Source organism: Artemia sp. Qi Xiang Cuo, chromosome 15, assembly GCF_049724085.1.
Source record: "Artemia sp. Qi Xiang Cuo chromosome 15, ASM4972408v1, whole genome shotgun sequence".
Taxonomy (NCBI): Eukaryota; Metazoa; Arthropoda; class Branchiopoda; order Anostraca; family Artemiidae; genus Artemia; species Artemia sp. Qi Xiang Cuo.
In genome coordinates, this window is record NC_142808.1 from 22,869,583 (window position 1) to 22,889,200 (window position 19,618).

The following is a 19,618-nucleotide window of genomic DNA, read 5'->3' on the forward strand; positions in this document are numbered from 1 at the left end:
TAGCAAATTCCTAAGAAATTTATGTTGTGCAGTGTAATACTGCACAACATAATTCTTCGCAGATCCTAGCGCTACTATTAAGTCCTATTCGCAATCAGTCTTTACTCATACCGAAATCCGCCTGTTCCCAAGTCGTCGGATTTTATCGTTCCTAACGGCTAATTTCGGCTAAATCGTTTCGGCTAATGGCTAAATCGTTCCTAAACGCTGAATCCAACTAATACCATAATTAATCCCGCGTATTATTCTTAATTCCAGATTTGATGTAGCCCGTGTTTCTCTTGTTAAACAAATGTTGTTGAGGCCTGAGGAGCTCCAGTAGCTTCTCAATTCTTGTTTTATTCCACTTTTTTATTGATTATTCCTCTTCTTCCTCGTGTTTGTATTAATATGAAGATGCTTTCGCATTATCTCATCGCCGGAATCAAATTCCGAGCCCTGCAGTGTGTTGCTACTGCTGAGTTTGAACTCTGGGTCTCGTATTACTGAGCTGAGATCAACTCCCCTATACCACTGTAGGACTTCAATCTTTAATTTTGTTTTTTAGTTTTTCTCTTTATGGATATGATGCAGTTAATTGTCAGTCAGAAATTTTGCGAAAAAAAAAGATGGTTTCGACCTTAACTAAGTTCAACTTGATTGGAGTTCGGTTTCAGCTCGATCAAGCTCTGGATGCTAATTGAATGTACTGTAAACGGTTTTGGTTTCGACTGAGTTCTAGCTACATATTGACATTAATAAAATCTCATTGTGACTGGGCCTTCATCTATTCCGTTTGATAATCTCTCTTAAGTTTCTCGGAACAAAAACAAATGAAAAACGGCTGTAGCAATGTAATATTTCCCTATCTATTTTTTTAGTGAATCTTGGGTATTGCTGAATTCATAATGACGGCAATATCTAAAGCAGTCGCATTTACTGTGTTTTGGGCACTATTTTTGGCTCACTTTTTTTCTCCCTTTTTACATTACTCACGCTGCCAGGAGCATCAATAACGTATAGGGTGGCCATTAGTAATACAAATTTTTGGTAACAGCTTTAACCCATGCTTTGTTTTATAGAACCGCATAACTAGTAAAAAAGTTGACGCTTGGTGAAGCCGTACTGTACCTTTTAATTATACACTATTTAAATGAATGATTTGCATAATGAATACACCACAGGTTAAAGCTTGTTTTAAACGACTTAAAATTATGCTAAAATCATTTCAATTCTTGTTTAATCGCATAAAGAAGCTTTTTGATGAATATTCCCGTCCCTAATTAAGTTTTTTTTTTTCTTCTTAATGGACAGTGATGTCTAAGAAACTGCTCATTTCAAAGTTATCAAGTTCAAGTTCGCTTATTTACAATATATTTATTGAGTTTTTCAGCACACTAGACTAGTCTAATTAACAGTTTAAAGTCTCTTTCTAGTCCGATTAAAGTACCAAGGACGTCAAAATAAAAATATTTTTGCTTAGGCCCAAGGCCGTATCCAGAGGGAGGGGGTGTTAGAGGGTTTGAACCCCCGCCCCCCGAAATGTTTGTCTGACTTGCAAAAGCATAACAAGAATGGACATAAAAAAAAATTGTATGCGTTTTTTGAGGTTTTTTCTGTAATCCCCCCCCCCCCGGCCTCCCAGATTGTAATCCCCGGCATAATGAATACACCACAGGTTAAAGCTTGTTTTAAACGACTTAAAATTATGCTAAAATTATTTCAATTCTTGTTTAATCGCATAAAGAAGCTTTTTGACGAATATTCCCGCCCAAAAGTTCCCTAATAAAGTTTTTTTTTTCTTCTTAATGGACAATGTTGTCTAAGAAACTGCTCATTTCAAAGTTATCAAGTTCAAGTTCGCTTATTTACAATATATTTATTGAGTTTTTCAGCACACTAGACTAGTCTAATTAACAGTTTAAAGTCTCTTTCTAGTCCGATTAAAGTACCAAGGACGTCAAAATAAAAATTTTTTTGCTTAGGCCCAAGGCCTTATCCAGAGGGAGGGGGGGGTGTTAGAGGGTTTGAATCCCCGCCCCCCGAAATGTTTGTCTGACTTGCAAAAGCATAACAAGAATGGACATAAAAAAAAATTGTATGCGTTTTTTGCGGTTTTTTCTGTAATCCCCCCCCCCGGCCTCCCAGATAATTTTTTTTCAGTAAAACCCCCTCCGAAAAAAAAATCCTGGATATGGCCCTGCCTAGGACCATAACTAGTTGTGGCTTTCATTTGTTGGAGTGTTTTTGTAACTTTAAGTGCCTATATGATACCCCTAGATTTTTAGTGAAATAAATAAAAATATACAAAAGACGATTGTAATAATAGTAAGTCTTGCATATATTATTTACTATTAAAGATTACCTTTAGACAAGAAACTAAAGCATATGCTATATAACCAAGGCCGCATCCAGGGGGGCGTCACAGAGTTTGACCTCCCTCCACAAAAAAAGTTTGCCCGACTCGTGACAAAACGTAACAAAAATGAATAAATATTTTTTTTTGTACCCCCCCCCCCTCCCCCCGAAAAAAGATCCTGGATGTGCCCTTGTATATCACAATTTGAAAAGAAAAGGGCGACTGTTAAGGCTAATTTTCTGATTAGAATGTTAGTTTTTTGACGAAGCAGCATCTTTCAACGAAGCTCAATAGCAGCATCTGTTATCAGGTTTATATTTCTTGTGAAACATTCAATTTTGCAAACATACCTATAATTGTTACTTGTACTGAAACGACAAGGTAATTATTACATAGAATTTATTATTTTCAGATATATCTATTCACAGAGTTAAAACTATGCCCTTCTCTTACACAGACTTCTTTGAGAATGAACTTAAATTTGCATCGAAAAAAAATATTGCATGCTAATCAATGGTCTGTGAGGTAGGGTACCGACCTCCTGATTCTCTTACTTCGGCCGGGAGTGAAATGCGGGGTTGGGGACAAGAAAAACAACGACAAAAAAATACACACACACCAAAAAATTAATGTCATCTGTTGTTTATGGATGTCCGGTGGTGATGTTTAACACTTCTAGTTTAACAATTCTAGGAAAACAAGAGGAAGCGGAAGCCACAATAGCGGCCTTAGAAGGTCTTCCAGAACCCTTCCACTCTATGGCCTCCACACTCATTGATGTTTGCGCCTACGCTGGCACTGGAAATGTTCTCAAAATCCAGCAATTGCAGCACATCTGCAGTGAGCACTATGAGCCAGAAGAAAAAAGTAAAGAGAATAAAAAGGAAAAGAAAGAGAAAGAAGAGGCAAAGGATGACAAACCGGATATGTCAATGCAGCAAGCTGTGGCCACTTTGGGTCTTGGTCTTATTGCAATGGGGGAGGATATTGGATCTGACATGGCTTATAGGTCCTTTGGGTTGCTGGTATGTATAACTACGGTCTTTTCGCACAACTTTAGATTTCTCAAGCTGTTTTCCCTATCTACGTGTTTTCCCATTTATGTACTGGCCTGTAAGCTGGAGACTTGGTATAGTTTGAAATTTTTTTTTAATTTCTTCTGCCAGTTTTCATAATTCATATTTTTCTTGTTTGGCGTACCCTCCCCTTTGTTTTATTGTTTAGAAACATGTTGAGAAATGGGGATATCATTTGTTGTTAATAATCATATCCTGAATTAGATTCCAATTTTTTCGTCATATATCATGAGGATAATGATTAAGAAAATAGATTAGATGACTAGATGAGCCCATATATTTTTGGTAAAATTGAATCTATACCTACCCATTTAAAAATAAACATAAAAAACAGTTTTTCTAAATGAAAAATGTAATTAATTCTTGATAAATTGCTGGGTTTCGGGTAGGAGCCCGCTAATTGTCTATTTTCTTTCAAGACTCCTTATGTAAACTAAACAATTTTTACTTCTGCTTCATCTCCACATATGATATACGAAGATAAGTTTCGGTAGTGGGTACACAAAAACTTAGATAAGGGCCATAAGTAGCCATTCTGGCTTAAAATCAAGAGTGAAGTCTAAGTCTCTATGACAGAGTTTTCAGACTACATTCTTTGAAGGGTGTTTCTTCCTTTCAGGTTGCACCAGTTTGCTCCAGGTTTTTTTGCTTTCTTATTTTTCATACAGACGCCTTTTGCATTGTTTGAAGCACTTTATATAAATATAATACAGTATGATCATCCCCTCTCTCAACCATTATACAAAAACGGACCGAGATGCAAGTGCTCCGGAGAACATTTAAACAAGTATAAACATAAGCGACATTCGATTTTTTCACGGGTAGACAAGTCAGATTTCTCTTGAACGCGAAACTTGGCTTCACCTGTGTAACACTAAATTTTAAAGAATCTAATTTTAAGTTAATTTATTCCAATACATTTATAAAAATCGGTAGTTTGTAGTGCAATGTTATTGTTAGATGTTTTTAGGAATTACAAGTAGGTTTCGAAGTCTCGAGTTGATTTCAACGGCATTTTGATAAGTTCCTGCGAAAATACGTGTTCCAGGGTAATAGTGGACCACTGATGGCAGATTAAATTGGTGGAGCTGTTTGTACGCGCTGAGTATGCAGTAGCCAAAAATAACTGAGCCGTGATCTTGTATATTATGGTATATTATTGGATATACTGGTATATTATTTACGAGGTATATACAGTGGTTTGAAGTATTTGTGAGCAAAAAAGAAATCGTCTGAGGGGCTAGAGAAATCGAGGATTTTACTGTTTTAAGTCCTGGCGCACCCCAATGACCGCAAATAGTGTCCCTGATAACGTTTTATTAACTTTTGATACAAAGTCTTTACTTCGAAATGTCAACAATATCAAGAGATCAAAGAGAATGCTGTTATTTTGACGTTATTCGACATAATTTCGACTAAATTTACTCAAAATGGGGCAGTAAATTTGGACATACTTCCAAAATAACTTAAGTATGCTAAGAAAATAATTCAAACTAACTATGAAAAGTTCGAATCTGTGTTTTAGAAATATTTTCTATTCAATTTGGCTGTTCAAATAATTTTTTTATGGCTGTTAAATTGTGGTCGGCTGGTGGACAGTGACAGTATATGTCAGTTTCATATTTGGAATTTTGCAATATATCTTGTGTATGAAGCTTCTTTGTTCTCTTAATATATTCAGCGGTGGTTATATTCGGTATAGACTTATATTTAATAGGGACTCTCATCTGTAAAACAAGGACCACCCACGTCACTTAAATAAATAAGTTTATAGGATCCAGAGGCAGCTCATTTTTGTTGTACTTCTGTCTTTTTTATTTCTTTGTGTGTTGGTTTTAGTTTTGATTTTATTTTTAATATTGGTAGTTTTCTGATTGGTCTAAGAGGTCGTTTTTTTCTTTAATATATTTCTTGTTATTGCTATAAATTCCCGAGTGTTAAATTAATTTGAAGTGTTGCGAGCGGTAAAGTTACATTATTTTTTCAATAAGAATTTCCCTGTGACTAGTGTTTCCCAGAGTTTCTCAGAATGTAGAATCGCCTGCCAAGTATGCAGGAGACCAGGAGACCATGGGTATGGCCATCCACAGATGGCGTATTTTACAGTAAACTTCCATTCTTTTTTTTTCTTTTTTTAAACAAAGGGGATTATGGGGGAAGGAGCTGAGTGGAATTGAACTATTTTCGCTTATCCAAAACTTACCGATCTTTTATTGTTTCTAGTTGCGATACTCTGAGCTGGCTATACGTAGAGTTGTTCCACTAGCGCTTGGATTACTATATGTCTCAAATCCTAAATTGAATGCTATAGACACATTGTCCAAGTTCTCTCATGACGCTGATCCAGAAGTTGCCTACAACGCAATTTTGGCAATGGGTCTTATAGGAGCTGGCACTAACCATGCGAGGTAAGATACTTATTTTGATTACCCATGATGACCACAGTTGAAACTAAAGAGTATGGGAAACTTATACGAGAAAAAGTTGGTGTTAATGTAGAAAAGAAGTCACTAACTCTATCTAGGGTTTGATAATTTTTTTCCTTTTTTTAGTCTACTCTCGACTGATTCATACAATTCCGGTATTTTAGGATACAGAAGAGGATACAAAAAGCAGCGGTCTGTCACCATTAGGTCTACCAGCTTAAAAACAACTATCCCTCTTAATGTGCTAAGGTTTTTCCAACCTAACCTAGGCCACCTGTTTGCTGACTGGGTTTGAGTTGAAACAGTTTTTGAAATATAAAATGCTGATTAGTTATCACTTAAAGAGAGATCACACCTTCAATCCTATATCATTGCAGATTATTTCTGTCCATTATAATGTTCTTTACTTTTTCTACTTTTTTCCATGAATCTGCCAGACTGGCGCTAGTAGATTTGTATTCCTCTTAAATCCCCTAAAATTCAATTCTCATAAGGTTCCTTTCTTGGGTCCAAACCTTTATGACTAGAAGATATTTTAAATTCACAGCGTAGTCTCCTATGGACAATCCTTGGATCAACCGTGAAGGAATCCTCTCACTTAGAAGCTCTTTCCTAATATGATATGAATATATAGCTCTCCTACAAATCAGGTTTTGTAAAATGTTCAACCTGCGTCAGGCTTGTATGAAAGCAAAAATATGCATCCTAGAGCTCGAAATCAGTTTTCTTTTCATCATTCAATGTCAGGCTATCTAGGGAGGCTACCCACAGTCTTGGAGCTATGTTTGTTATTATTCTAATCATTATAATTATAAGTTTTACCCAGACAGGGGCTTTCAAAAGTTTCTACTGTAGAAGGAAAATAGGTGGCCTTCTAAAACACATGGTCGTGGATGGAGAACACATCACTGCTGTGACAACTAATAAATTACTGCAGAACCAAGCCCCGTGAGAACATTACAGCTGTACATGCCCTTCCTCTGCCCAATCTGCTCAAACCTTCACTGTTACCCCCTCCCAAGAACTTTCAGTTTCCTTTAAATCTTTCCTTATCCCCTCTTTTCATCCCATTCGGTGACAGATCTGCATCTGCCTTCTGAAATGCTCACACACTGTTTGAGCATTTTCCGATATTTCAGTCTTGATTTTTTTTTTTCCGATTTTTTTTTTGGCTCGCAGACTTTATTTTCTATTCTTCCAAACTTTTTTGTGGGAATTAAATGCCTTAATTTACGAGACTCAGATCGGCTGGCCGTCTCAAAAGACAAAGAATTGATTAGCAAATTCTCTCAGGGCTAGCCACCATCAAGAGGTGTATAGAATATGTGATTTGATTATAGAATTTGATTGAAAAGATAATCAAATTTTACGGTTCCTGTATCGGTAAGGTTTTCAATCAAAGCGGGTAGCATCGTAGAGAACTCACAAAGCAGCCAAATTGATCAAATGATATTTCCTTTTAACTGATTTTTAGTGTTTTCCTAAAAGGCCCCACAAACTAAAAAAGTTCATAATGGACGAGATAGGATGGTCCTTTAAGATACTGAATCCGCTCAAATATCCATATTTGTAGTATCTAAGGATTCTTCGTTGAACGATTTTACTTCAGTTGGCTCCATACATACATCACTTGGTTCATTCTTGTGACCCCCCCCCCTCCTGCATGTTGGCATGAAAGCATAGCAGATATGAGAAAAGATTCTTGGCCGCAAACCGGTTAAGAATTTGTGCTCCTTTGAAAACGTTATTTTTACCATGGTTTACAAAGTTAGTGTTTACTTGAATGCTTACGCTATTATGTAGTCATCAAAATGGCCAAAACATTGTGTTTTACAGCCAAGCGGTGGAAATCATGAATCGAAATTGACATGGAAATGGTTAAATGTCCACTTGTATACGCAATCTCGTTCCAACATTGTTCTTTCAATGCGGACATTTTTGATTTGTAAGTCGCTCATACACGATGTTGCTTCTACACTCACTATTTGAAACGGAAATTGTAATTTACGTGCATTTGTTACACATTCATATCTTCAGTGTCTGACTTAGTATATTTTCGAGTATATATAGGATGTGTCTTGTTGGTTTTTGTCGGCTTTTTTTCCAAGGCATAAGGAAAGATTTCCTGAGATTCCTTCCTAAAGCTACCCATCTAAGGCTTCGATCTAGAAGGCAATATTATCATTTCAATATTATATCAATTTCATTCATTGTGGTTTAATTCAATCATTTTCATCATTTGGGTTTTGTAAATTATTATTCACTTCTATATTATCTAGAATTAATTATCAATCATGGCAATTAGACATATGTTATCATGTGCGTTCCTAAGCCACACTAGATAATATAGAAATTTGGTAAATTTTTTATATTATAAGCATAGACTAAACTTAAATCTTAACACCTTTTGCTTATTATGGGAAAATAGTAGAAGTAGCATGCAGTTAGTGGCTTTTGCTTAGTTCAAGGTCCCCCTCAAAATACCTTGAAATATTCAACTTAGTACCCTAGGCAGTTCCTGGGATATTGCTTATACGTCTTTTTGACAACCTGCATGCACATAGTGTGTTTTGAATTAGTTAAAATCCCCTCAACATTTCCTGAAATATTCAACTCAATTATCTTAGCCTTATTATTAGTAGTAGTTGTAGCAGTAGAAGTAATAGTAGGCACATAGTGTCTTCAAGTTGGTTCATCGTCCCCTCAACATGCCCTGTCAGTTTCAACTTAATGCTCTAAGCCGCTCCTAAGTTATTACTGATAAACCCTTTTGATAACTTGCTTGTAAATAGTGTGCTTTCTGCTTTTTATTTAGTTCATCTTCCTCCTCATTATTCCCTGAAATTTACACCTTAAATATCCTGAGCCTTAGTAGCAGTTTAGCAGTAGTAGTAGTACAAGTAGCTGTAGTAATAGCAGTATACACATATTGTCTTTTGGTCAGTTGAACACCTCCCTCATCGTGTCCTGAAAGCTTCAACTTAATACCCTAAACACTTCCTGAGATGCGCCCTTTCGACAACCTGTCTGCACATGATGGGTTTTGATTTTAGCTCAACACCCGCCTCAACGTTCCCCGAAAGGCTCACCTAAATACCCTTAGTCTTTTAGGAGACCAAGGATCAAACATGACCCCTTTTTCCAATAACAAATGCTGTATGTAAACAATGGACAAATTGAATAACTTACCCTGGGAGTTGGGGGAGGGGTCATGCTATCTTTAAATTTTTATCGGATGTCTTTGGGGAAAAGGGAGCGTTGGAGGTGCGTCGGTATCACTACAATCACTTTTCACTCTTAAAAAGGGCACTAGAACTTCCAATTTTCAATCGAATGATCCCCTTCCGAACTTTTTACGAGTACTCATTCCAAACGAAGTGGCTTGGTGAAAGAAAAGAAAAAAGATACACATACAGCTCACTTTGCTCTTTACTTGGACAACACTATTAGTGTTTTTCCTGAATTTTATAATACTTTACAAAAACACTCGTATGCTTGAATATCTGGATTGTTAAAAAAAAAATCCAACGAATGGATTGTTAAGATCATAATATGACATAACACGGGGACTAATTCAAGCCAATCAGAATTTTTGAGCTGTTCAGAAAATTCTACGGAAACTATTGGCTCAAATTATAGCTAGCTAAATCGTAGTGCTAGTTAAATCTCATCGTGAATGGCCTTAAAAGACCAACGACCAAACGACGTCATTGTGTGAATTTCAGCTTTTACAGTTTATCGAAAGGAACAGTCTCAATCCTCCTAGACATTTTCTAGAGTATATTATAGAGAAACTATCTGGAGTTCAATAATATATCCTTCAAATAGAATGCCTTAATTCATTTTCAACGAAACGTTGCAGTCGGAAAGACGAATTTTTCAACTTAGATCTGAAACAGAAGTAAGCCGAACATTCTTGCATGTGAACATTTTTTTTCATCTGGCGACGACAAATATTCCTGCCGAATTTAAATCTTCCTCTGTCTTAGAACCTAGACTTGCTTGAGAGAACGTTGTCCGTTGTCGCGTTGAGTCAAAAACTGGAGCACTGATTTGTTCATTTTTTTCCTAATTCTTCTCAATCTTTATAGATTAGCTACAATGCTGCGACAGCTTGCACAATACCATGCCAAAGATGCCAATCATCTGTTCATGGTAAGAATTGCACAAGGTTTAGTTCATATGGGAAAAGGAACCCTGACCCTCTCACCTTATCATAGTGATAGACAGTTGATGAGACCTGTGGCTGTTGCTGGCCTGTTGGGTCTCCTTGTAGCGTGCATTGACGTCAAGCAGAGTAAGTCTTTTTCCCTCATTTTCTATAAAAAAAAGAAGAATTCCAGGCTTTGGTTAGGTATTTAGATATTGTAGATTTTCCAAGGGCTAAATATCTAATACCTAATAAAAGAACTTTTATGCTCAAATATCAATTTTTTTAAAGAAAAAAAATATTCAGGGTTTGCGATACTAAGTCACCTCTTAGCAGTAAAAGTTTATCGGGAAAGGGATAAACAGGCATAGGGTTGTGTTGTAATGACATCAACCAGCTTTGTACAGAAATGAATCGGCCGTTGTGGATATGTATCTTATGGACACACAAAGTTGATTTTCTAATGAAAAATATTTTTGATGTTTTAGCTTAAGTGCTTTGACGCGTAAACTAAAAGTAAGCAAAAAAAAGGCTTGACAAATTTCGTATTTGAGTGGCTCAAATATAACTTAAAGTTAGTTTGTTAAAGTAAAGTTTGTATGTTCTTTCATTTCCTTTCTATTAAATCAACGTACTACCATTCATGATAATTTTCCCTGTTTATTTATCCGTAAATTGTTTCGAATTGTTCTCTGTAAATTGAAAAAAAACTTTTATTTTTGCAGGGATTTAACATTTGAACACGTCTTTTCTAGAAACTCAGTCCACATTCTATAGAAAACTGATATTTTTAAATTTTATACTTCCAACATGTCTTTCGAAAATAAAATCAAATGTAGTTTGAAGCTGAATCTTAGCAATCGAATGATAGTGAAATTTTCTTTGTTTTCGAATGACAGTGAAATTTTTATCTTCACGTTAAAATATTAAAACTTTTAAGACTAAATAGAAATAAAATACTCTGAACTTCTACAGGGAACATTAACTTTAATCCCTTTATTTAGATTTTAATCTAACGTAAATTTGAAACTGGCGCCTTGTTTGCCTGCTTGAATGGAGCTATCCATTCGAATGTGAAAAAATTGCTCTAAGAAACCAAAGCTGGTGGGACAACTTCATATGGTCCTCTCTGACATTGATCATAGAACTCCCTTTCAGCTCGCGCATTATAGGATCTGGCTCAAGGGCAAGTGAAATCATCCTTTTTGACCCAGGCAAGAACTATCCGCTATTTTCCAAAATGTTGTCACATTCATCAATCCAGCCTTAGGTTCACACGTTCCGTAAATTCTCAGACTTCATCCTGATACTTTTCTAATAGATTAAGCGGAAACTGGCAGTATACTGAGAACAAAACAAAGTACCGCTCCTGCAAGATAATATTAACGATTCTTAGACCTCACCAATCGTTGCAGTGGGCATAATTTCCATAAATGGTGCGCTAACTGGAAACGCTTCAAGCAGAGAATATGTTTGTTTGGACGGCTGACACTAAATATAGCGTATTTAACTAAGATAAAAACTAAGTATATATTTCAGATTGCAACTGCAATTTCAAAAACAAAAGCTATTTCAAAAACAAAGTTTTGGGTTTCACGTTTCTTTTATTTAAATTCTAAATAGTCTACACCAATTGCTATTGGACCAAAATCTTGCAATTTCTGCACATTCCAAAAATACACTACTGGCCAATGTTAAAAGTGCTTTAAAGGAGCTTATTTTGTTGATTTAGTCATGCTACTCGCGCCGTTTGCCCATGCTGTCTACCAAACCAATTTGAAAACTATAGGTCTAGTCGTTCGCCTACAAGTCCAGGAGACTTTTCGGTTATGTGTCAATCCTAAAACACCGTAGTCTACCTGAGACTTTAAGCAGGCGAGCCTATTAGGCTTAGGTCACTTGTTCGCCTGAGTCCAAGCAAATTCAGCTCCCCCTCCTTTTGCATACAAATCCAGTCAACATTGTCCGTCATGAATTAGTCCAAAATGACATCATTTTTATCATTCCTGAAAAAGGCTTATACCAGCTTTGCCTCTCACTCAGACTATCAACTGTTTTTGCCTTTTCTACAATTGGCCATGAATTTGCAGCAACTTCATTTTAATTTCCCTCTAAAAAGAGAAGTTTCCTGGTTTTTTTTTCCTACTGAGGTAATTTTTATGGAATTTCTAATAAATTTGGATTTTTTCACATGAGGTGTTTTATAAAATGTCATATTGTGCTATAAAATCACATTTATAAAACATGTAGCGTGATTAAATTTCTAAATAATAATGAATGCTTCAAGAACAATTATCACATCTATCATACTAGTTGTGATATTCCTTACAAAAATCAGAATTATCGAAGCAGCAACTTACCTCACGTGATTTTCTTAAAATTCATGTCAAGCTTGAAGGTGGTTGGGCAAGACATCCGTGCCTAGGCGTGTAGCTCCCTAGGCCGACAGGCTATGCTACTTCAGTGATGCCTTTTTTGGGGAGGAGCGTTGGGGTAGGTAAATGTATTTATATCATACTGATACTTGTATTATTTTAGCTATTCTTGGCAAATCGCATTACCTTTTCTACTCTGTGGCAGCGGCCATCCAGCCTAGAATGCTTGTTACCTTCGATGAAGATTTGAAAGCGCTACCTGTTTCTGTTCGTGTGGGAACGGTATGTATCCTTTTATCCCGACTTTTCCTGAGCTGGTGGGTATAATAATTAGGACTTTGATGTTGCTCTTAATTGGGAGTAAGATATCTTTTCATGCTATTCCTTCTAATTTACTATTACTGGAAACGCAGGTTGTTATTAGCAGATGACTCATTGGGCTCTTTTTAAAACTTATTATTCCGTTATATTCAGTTGGTAATCATGAATCAGAATTCAAAAAGCTGTAGTAGCTGATTTTTTTTTTTTCATCAAAAAGCTTTTTTAATCAGCTATCTATAATAGCTGATTTAATGGCACAACATATAAAAACTTAGGGAAAATGGCTTGAAGTGTAAAACGAGCTATAAATGTTTTCTGAATCGGTTGACAAGTTATATTTGCCTGTCACAGTCAATGCAGAAACAGTGACTTCATAATGAACATTAGACCGTCTTCCCTCTATTATTGTTCTCCATTTATTGGGAAGGGGTGGTCGGAAAATCTCGGAAATTTTCGATCGGAAATTCAGATATCTACTGCTCTATTTAAGGTTGAATGTGATTGAATAGAAATTGACAGCGGCAGTTTTGCTCAGAATCTTGGGGTCGAGGTCGTTGCAAGGTCGAATAAATTTGGATGGATAACATGAATCTTTGGAGAGGTTTCAGTGAACCCCATTTTCTTTAGGGAAAAACTGAAAAAAAAAAATCGAGGCTAGTAGAAGTACTGACCTGGATACGGTAAAGTTGATTTGATTATCCATTTGTGCTCTGTCCGTTTTAGGTTTCATCTGTTTATTCATTGTACCATCTGTTTTTGTTTTAGTTTAATCAGTTATTTTAGTTTTATATAGGATGGTCAATTATTATGTTCATTTAGTTAGTTGGATGTTGAGTAGTTCTTTTCGTTATAGGTTTGACTCATGTGGCTTTATTTCTCATCTCTTTAGGTTTTTAGGTTTTTTAATACCCCCTTTTTTCTGTGAAAAACTTTTTCGGATAATGTTTCTCAAAGTCAATGTTCCATAACCAACAGATTTGAATATAATCCATCAATCAATTTGTGCATGTCAGTATATGTTTCATATGCTTCCGTGGCGTCTGTATTGCCCGATTATGGCTATATATTATTGACCATCTGGCCATTTACGGCTCAAGATTGTCCAACCATCATGAGAATATCCCATCTACATATTCTCTTTTCTGGAAGGATAACCTAAGATTTTTACTACCGTTGAGGATAACCATTAGATGCCGAAAATTCTAAGGAGATATTTGCAGCTATCAAATAAACCGGTTTATTCTATTTAATTTATGTTAGGCGTCGCTCTTCACTGACATTATTTTAGTTTATAAGCTACTGGTTGCGAGATTTTTGTGGTAGCAGTAGCAGTAATAGTTTTTGGAGTAGTAATGATAGTTGTGGTAGGAAGAGATGTTGTTCAAGTAGTCATGGCTAAAATAAGTTTTGTGAAGATGTCTAAGATTCGAAGGGGGTGTATGTGTCAATATCTATGAAGCTGGGTGTAGGGAGGGGGAGAAGAGGTCCCTTACTATGGTCTGTTTGATTATACAGACAATACGCCCTTGCTTAATTTTAATTAAGCAAGTTTAATTTTAATTAACGGTCAATAAAATTTATTGACCGTTATTTCAGTTACTAAAGGTATCTATGAAGCCCACACTCTGGAATGGACAGTGCTTTGGACCCTTTATCTTGAAGCTGTGAGCTTTATGACGCTCCAGGGCCCTTATTGTTTTAGACTCCATCCGTTTTGATTACAATTTTATCTAGAGATTTATATCTGATACTATATGACCTTAAATGCCCAAAAACAGTATCTGGAGCACAACTTATAAATCAGTTTTATTAATTAGCGGGGCACTGGAACATCATGAAGATCTGTTTAAGGTCTCATTTTGAAAGAAATTTCTACATCTAGTGCCTTTTCTAATTAGTGAAATATAATTTAAAAAATAAAACCTTTTTTTTTCAAAAATTTACATCTTCATATACAGGATGGCGAATGAGGTCATAATCGTAAGTAAACCTAAAAGGATTACCTAAAATCGGTTTACCGATTTTAAGTAAACCAACGGTTTACCTAAAATCGTAGGTAAACGGTAGGTAAACCTAAAAGCCGACTTAACATTTAAAGTGTGTAATTTATAGGGAAGAATGAACAGCAGGGAAATCTGAAGTGCTTTGGTAATCAACCAATTACAATGTTAAAAATGAAATCCCTTTTTGACAAAAACAAATTGTATCTTGGTATGCAAGATAATGCTACATTGAATATGATGTCAAAATTGAGTGACTTTGCTTCCCAATTCCCTGGCTTCCTTCAATACTATATTATGTCTATTTAATATTGCAGCTACAATGGTTAAAATTACTAAAATTTTAACTTTTAAAATCATGTTTAATGGTTCATTTTTTTTTATTTTTTATTTTTTTTTTTAATGAGCCATTAAATATCTCCCTTTTATGTTCTGATAGCCCGCTAGCCATAGTAGAAAAAAAAGAAGAAAAGGGACACATCAGCGCTACAAATGCAAAAAAAGAGTGATTTTCTTTCTTCAAGGTAGGGGACTGTAGTTCCCCTGTAATATGTTTTCGACCACGGTGATTTCAATGATGCACTTTTCATTTTGGCCTGAAACCATTTTTTGAAGGGTTTCATGCTTTTTTTTCGAAATCATCATAATTTCTTTTCGTTATAAACTTTTACTTTTAAGATGAACGGAAAAAATAGTTACCGTTCTTGAATCAGGGTCAGATGGAAATTTTTCTCTTTTTTAACTTTTGGTTACAAGGGGCTGTGGTTCACTCTACAATAGGTTGCAGCTATAGCTGCAACCATGACTTGAAAAAAAAAATGCTTTTTATTTATTTAATTTCGAAAGTATCTTTCAATGTAAATCCAACATTTTCAGGTTATCGTCATCGTTCTAGATCTAAGTTAACTTTTGTTATTATGTCGTTATGACCTTGAAAACAACATCTTTTTATTGTGCTTTCCAAATTTTAGGAGTTTTTGTAATGATTCTGCTCATCACGTTAATGGGAGCAGAATGTAGTTTTTTCGTGTAATAGGAATAACTGGAAACAGGAATAGTAAATATACCCTGTTACTACTGAATCTACTTTCTGTCCTACTTTCTCAAATTTGTAAATTTTTTGCGGAAAGCCATTTTTTGCTTTGAAATTTTCTTGGAAGTGGCAGATGCCATGTGCTAAATGTTTAAGGTATAATTTTTTAAGAAAAGGAGAAAGTACTTCATAAATTTTGTTAAAATTTAGAACCAGAGTTTTCTTTCTGTTGTGGCCTTTTAGACGGATGGGGATTTACTTAAAAACCCATAATCGTGAATCTTTCTTCCAATTTTGAAATTGGAAACTTTTTTCTAAATCAAACAATTTATCATAAATTAGACTAAAACTAAAAAAATATTTAAATGAAATAAATGATAATTATGCATGGACAGAAGCCAAGCTTTTTTTTGGGGGGGGGGGGGATTGGGTGGCTGTGATTATTTTATCCTTCAAACAACGAATTTATTGCCTGAATTTGAGCACGAAGAATACGAAGGATTTTTGTGGATAATCATAGTTTCAGAAAAGTTTTATTGGTTCTCGTTCTGTATGTTAACGTGTTTTGTAAATTATGTTGGAAAAATTTGATGGGCCGAAAAAAACACCTGCAGTAGATAGGAGATTGGTGTATATTTCAAACATATAAACAAGCCATATGGAATTTCCAAGACCGTGAAATTTGTTGAAACCTTAAGTGAATATTTCGGCTCTATATCCAAGAGCCGTCCTCAGCAAAACACTTGTATAAATAAAATAAGTTCAGCCATGACTGATAGATAAACCAACACAAAACGAGAACAATTTCACGCTAGAACAATTTCTATTGTGAATTAGGAGTGACTGTACTAAATTGTTTGTCGTGTTCTAGGCTGTTGATGTTGTCGGACAAGCTGGCAAACCGAAGACGATTACAGGATTTCAGACTCATACGACCCCTGTTCTTCTTTCTCACGGCGAGAGGGCCGAGTTAGCTACCGATGAATATTTGCCGCTAACCCCTGTTCTGGAAGGTTTTGTCATTTTGCGAAAGAATCCTTATTTTGAAAAATGATTTAACGTTTTTGTATATTTTTGTCGATTTTCTAACAAGTAAAACTTTTTCCTTTTAAATTATTGTAAAATGCTCATATTTTGTATTTTATTTTCTTGTTAGTTGGATGCTTTCTTGATTTAAAAAAAATCTGTTAGAAGGACATTTTGGCGGACAATTCACTTGTCTTACAATAAAATTCAATCAGTTTACACGAAGAAATTTATTATGGTTGTCAGGCTTTTATACATACATTTTTGTATGGTCATTTGTTTCCTTCAGTGGTGAAATCCTTTCGTATGGAAAGTACACCATATATTGTATTGAATGGTATAGACAGGCTTTTTTTTTAGCGGGGGGGGGGGGCTACCCGGAGGCTGTTTTTACCTAGATATAAATGGATATCAATTTCTTTCTGTTTGAATATTTTCTTTATATTTGAAAAAAAAGGAAAAGATTGAATGTGTGAATGCTGTCAGCTAATTCGTCGGGAAAGATTATGAGAGAATGCTGTCAGCTAATTCAATTCTATTTGTTTGGTGTAATATCTCTGCAACTGGAAACCACACATAATTCTCGTGACAGGTTAGGTTATTTGTGCTCTATTTATCTTTATGATAGATACTAGCAGCTGAGAAATTCTTATCTTAGTTTAATTTTAAAATTGGCAAAAGTTGTAGTCTGTAAGGAAAAAGTAACTCATGTTTGAACTTTATTGGTTCGACGAAAGTGTTCTTTCTAAAATATAATTATCAACTAGAAGAATAGTGCCACTTGCTGAAATTGTAAAACAATGAAACTTTTTTAACACAAAATTAAAATCTATTACACATAAAAAACTTTGTTGGAATCCTCACTGTTTGTTTTGTTCCATTTCCCAGACAAGATATTTTGGCGAAATCCATACTGCCTGGTGGTGATCTAAGAGAGTCAAGTGGCTCATATGGAATCGCGCCCTCTTGTGCAAGATAGATGGCGCAATGTTTATAGACAGCAAAATAATGGCCATCTGCCTTTTATTAGGGAGGTTTCGGAAATGCCGTTATACGCTATTGCGCTCATCTAGTTCTTTTACGGTATCCTTAAATGATGTTAGTGATGTAAAAAAGATAAAAATCTTCTCTGATCCTTTACCTATTATGTGCGCTCACGATATATACTCAGCTGTAACTTAATACGTAAGAAGCTCAATGTTCTTACGTGATTTATAAAACATAATAAAGCTTATTATGTAGACTTTTTTCGTAAATAATTGCTCTTTCAGCCTAAATATAACGTCCAAAGTCTTGCTCAAATAATTTAATCAAAGATCAAACATTCCAGTTCAAAATTCTTCACTGGGTGTCACTTCTGAAACTAATGAACAAACAAAACAGGAAAGATCATCATGTACAGCTTCACCCAAAACTAGATTTGATCTTCCAAAATTTATTGCACTCGTTCAAGACCAGACTACCTACTCAAAAGACCTAGAAGCGATTGGAGGAAAACAGTGTTTTTGCTCTTTCTTGGGGTTTTATGAATCGATACAATGATATTTTTCACAATATCTGTTTCTTGTTATTTTCGTTTGTCCAAGTGTATATGCCCAATAAGTTTCTAGCCGATCGCAGACAGAACAAATTTGTGTTCATTTTGGTTGTCAATATCCAGTACAAGAATTATTTTCTTCAGTTTTGTCTTCATTTAGGTCTTGTTGTGTCGGTCTTCCTATCTTCTTATCTCTTCATTGAGGTCTTCTTATCTCTGCACAGTTTTAGATGTTTAATTTGTCGGTACCATTCTTCAGAACAATTTTGCTCACTGACATCTACTAACCTTGTCTACATGCCATTTAAGGGGCAATCCTACCAGACATAAAACAAATTTTGAGCGAATTATTGGCCTTCACAAATCGACATAGCAAAAACTGGTTTCGAGTTTGTTTTTTATAGGATCCTCTTGGCCATCAAACGTATGAACGTTGTTTTCAAACTGAATGGGAGAAGCAAATCTAACTGCCTGTTTTTTTCTGTCCCTAGTAAAAAATAATAGAAATCTACTATAAAATATCTAGATAAAATAATCTAGTAAAAAATAGAATTACATTATCAGTTTTTGATGAATGAAACTATTATTTCGCCGAATAAGCCAGACCCTGAGTAATGCAGGACATGTTGTTTTTACTGAAGAGAGTTGATCAAACAGTTCGTGGTAACAAACTGTAATTAAGGAGCGACCCGGCTCAATAGTAACCGAAACTCTAAAAACCAGAATTTCCATACCAATAGATGTATCAAAGAACTGGCTTTTTATCCTGATTAAATGAAAAAAAAACAAGTTTTTTTAACTGAAAGTAAGGAGCAACATTAAAACTTAAAAAGAACAGAAATTGTTCCGTATATGAAAGGGGCTGTCCCCTCCTCAACGCCTCGCTCTTTACGATAAAGTTTTTTATTGTTTTACAAAATAAAGTTGTGTGACAGAGTCAAACTTTAGCCTAAAGAGCGAGGTGTTGAGGAGGGGACAGCCCCTTTCATATACGGAATAATTTCTGTTCGTTTTAAGTTTAAATGTCGATCCTTAGTTTCAGTTTAAAAAACTTGTTTTTTTAATTTAATTTCTGATCGCTTTTTAGTTAATGCAGCTTTTATTTCGGCTCACCGTCATTCAATAAGTAAACAAAATTTGCATAAAAATTTTACTTTTCGTTTGCTAAATGGCTGTCTCTAAATTTGGTTCTGACGTAATTTACAAATTAACTTACGTAACGAACTTCTATATTCGTATATTTTTTTTCTGGCAAAAAATACAAAGTTGCAGATTTTTGCAGATATGAGCTTGAAACCTATGTAATAGGGTTTTCTGATACGCTGAATCTGACAGT

General features: G+C 35.2%; 1 protein-coding gene across 1 annotated transcript in view; it reads left to right on the forward strand.

Moving 5' to 3' along the window:
- Positions 1-16,850, forward strand: part of Rpn1 (regulatory particle non-ATPase 1) — an 81,345-nt gene extending 64,495 nt beyond the window's left edge. The window contains exons 9-13 of the mRNA XM_089101691.1: positions 3,032-3,363; positions 5,638-5,822; positions 9,932-10,137; positions 12,529-12,647; positions 16,591-16,850. Coding sequence (XP_088957817.1) covers positions 3,032-3,363; positions 5,638-5,822; positions 9,932-10,137; positions 12,529-12,647; positions 16,591-16,773 — 1,025 coding nt within the window. The 3' untranslated portion in view covers positions 16,774-16,850. The remainder of the gene's footprint in view (positions 1-3,031; positions 3,364-5,637; positions 5,823-9,931; positions 10,138-12,528; positions 12,648-16,590) is intronic.
- Positions 16,851-19,618: the final 2,768 nt, after the last annotated feature.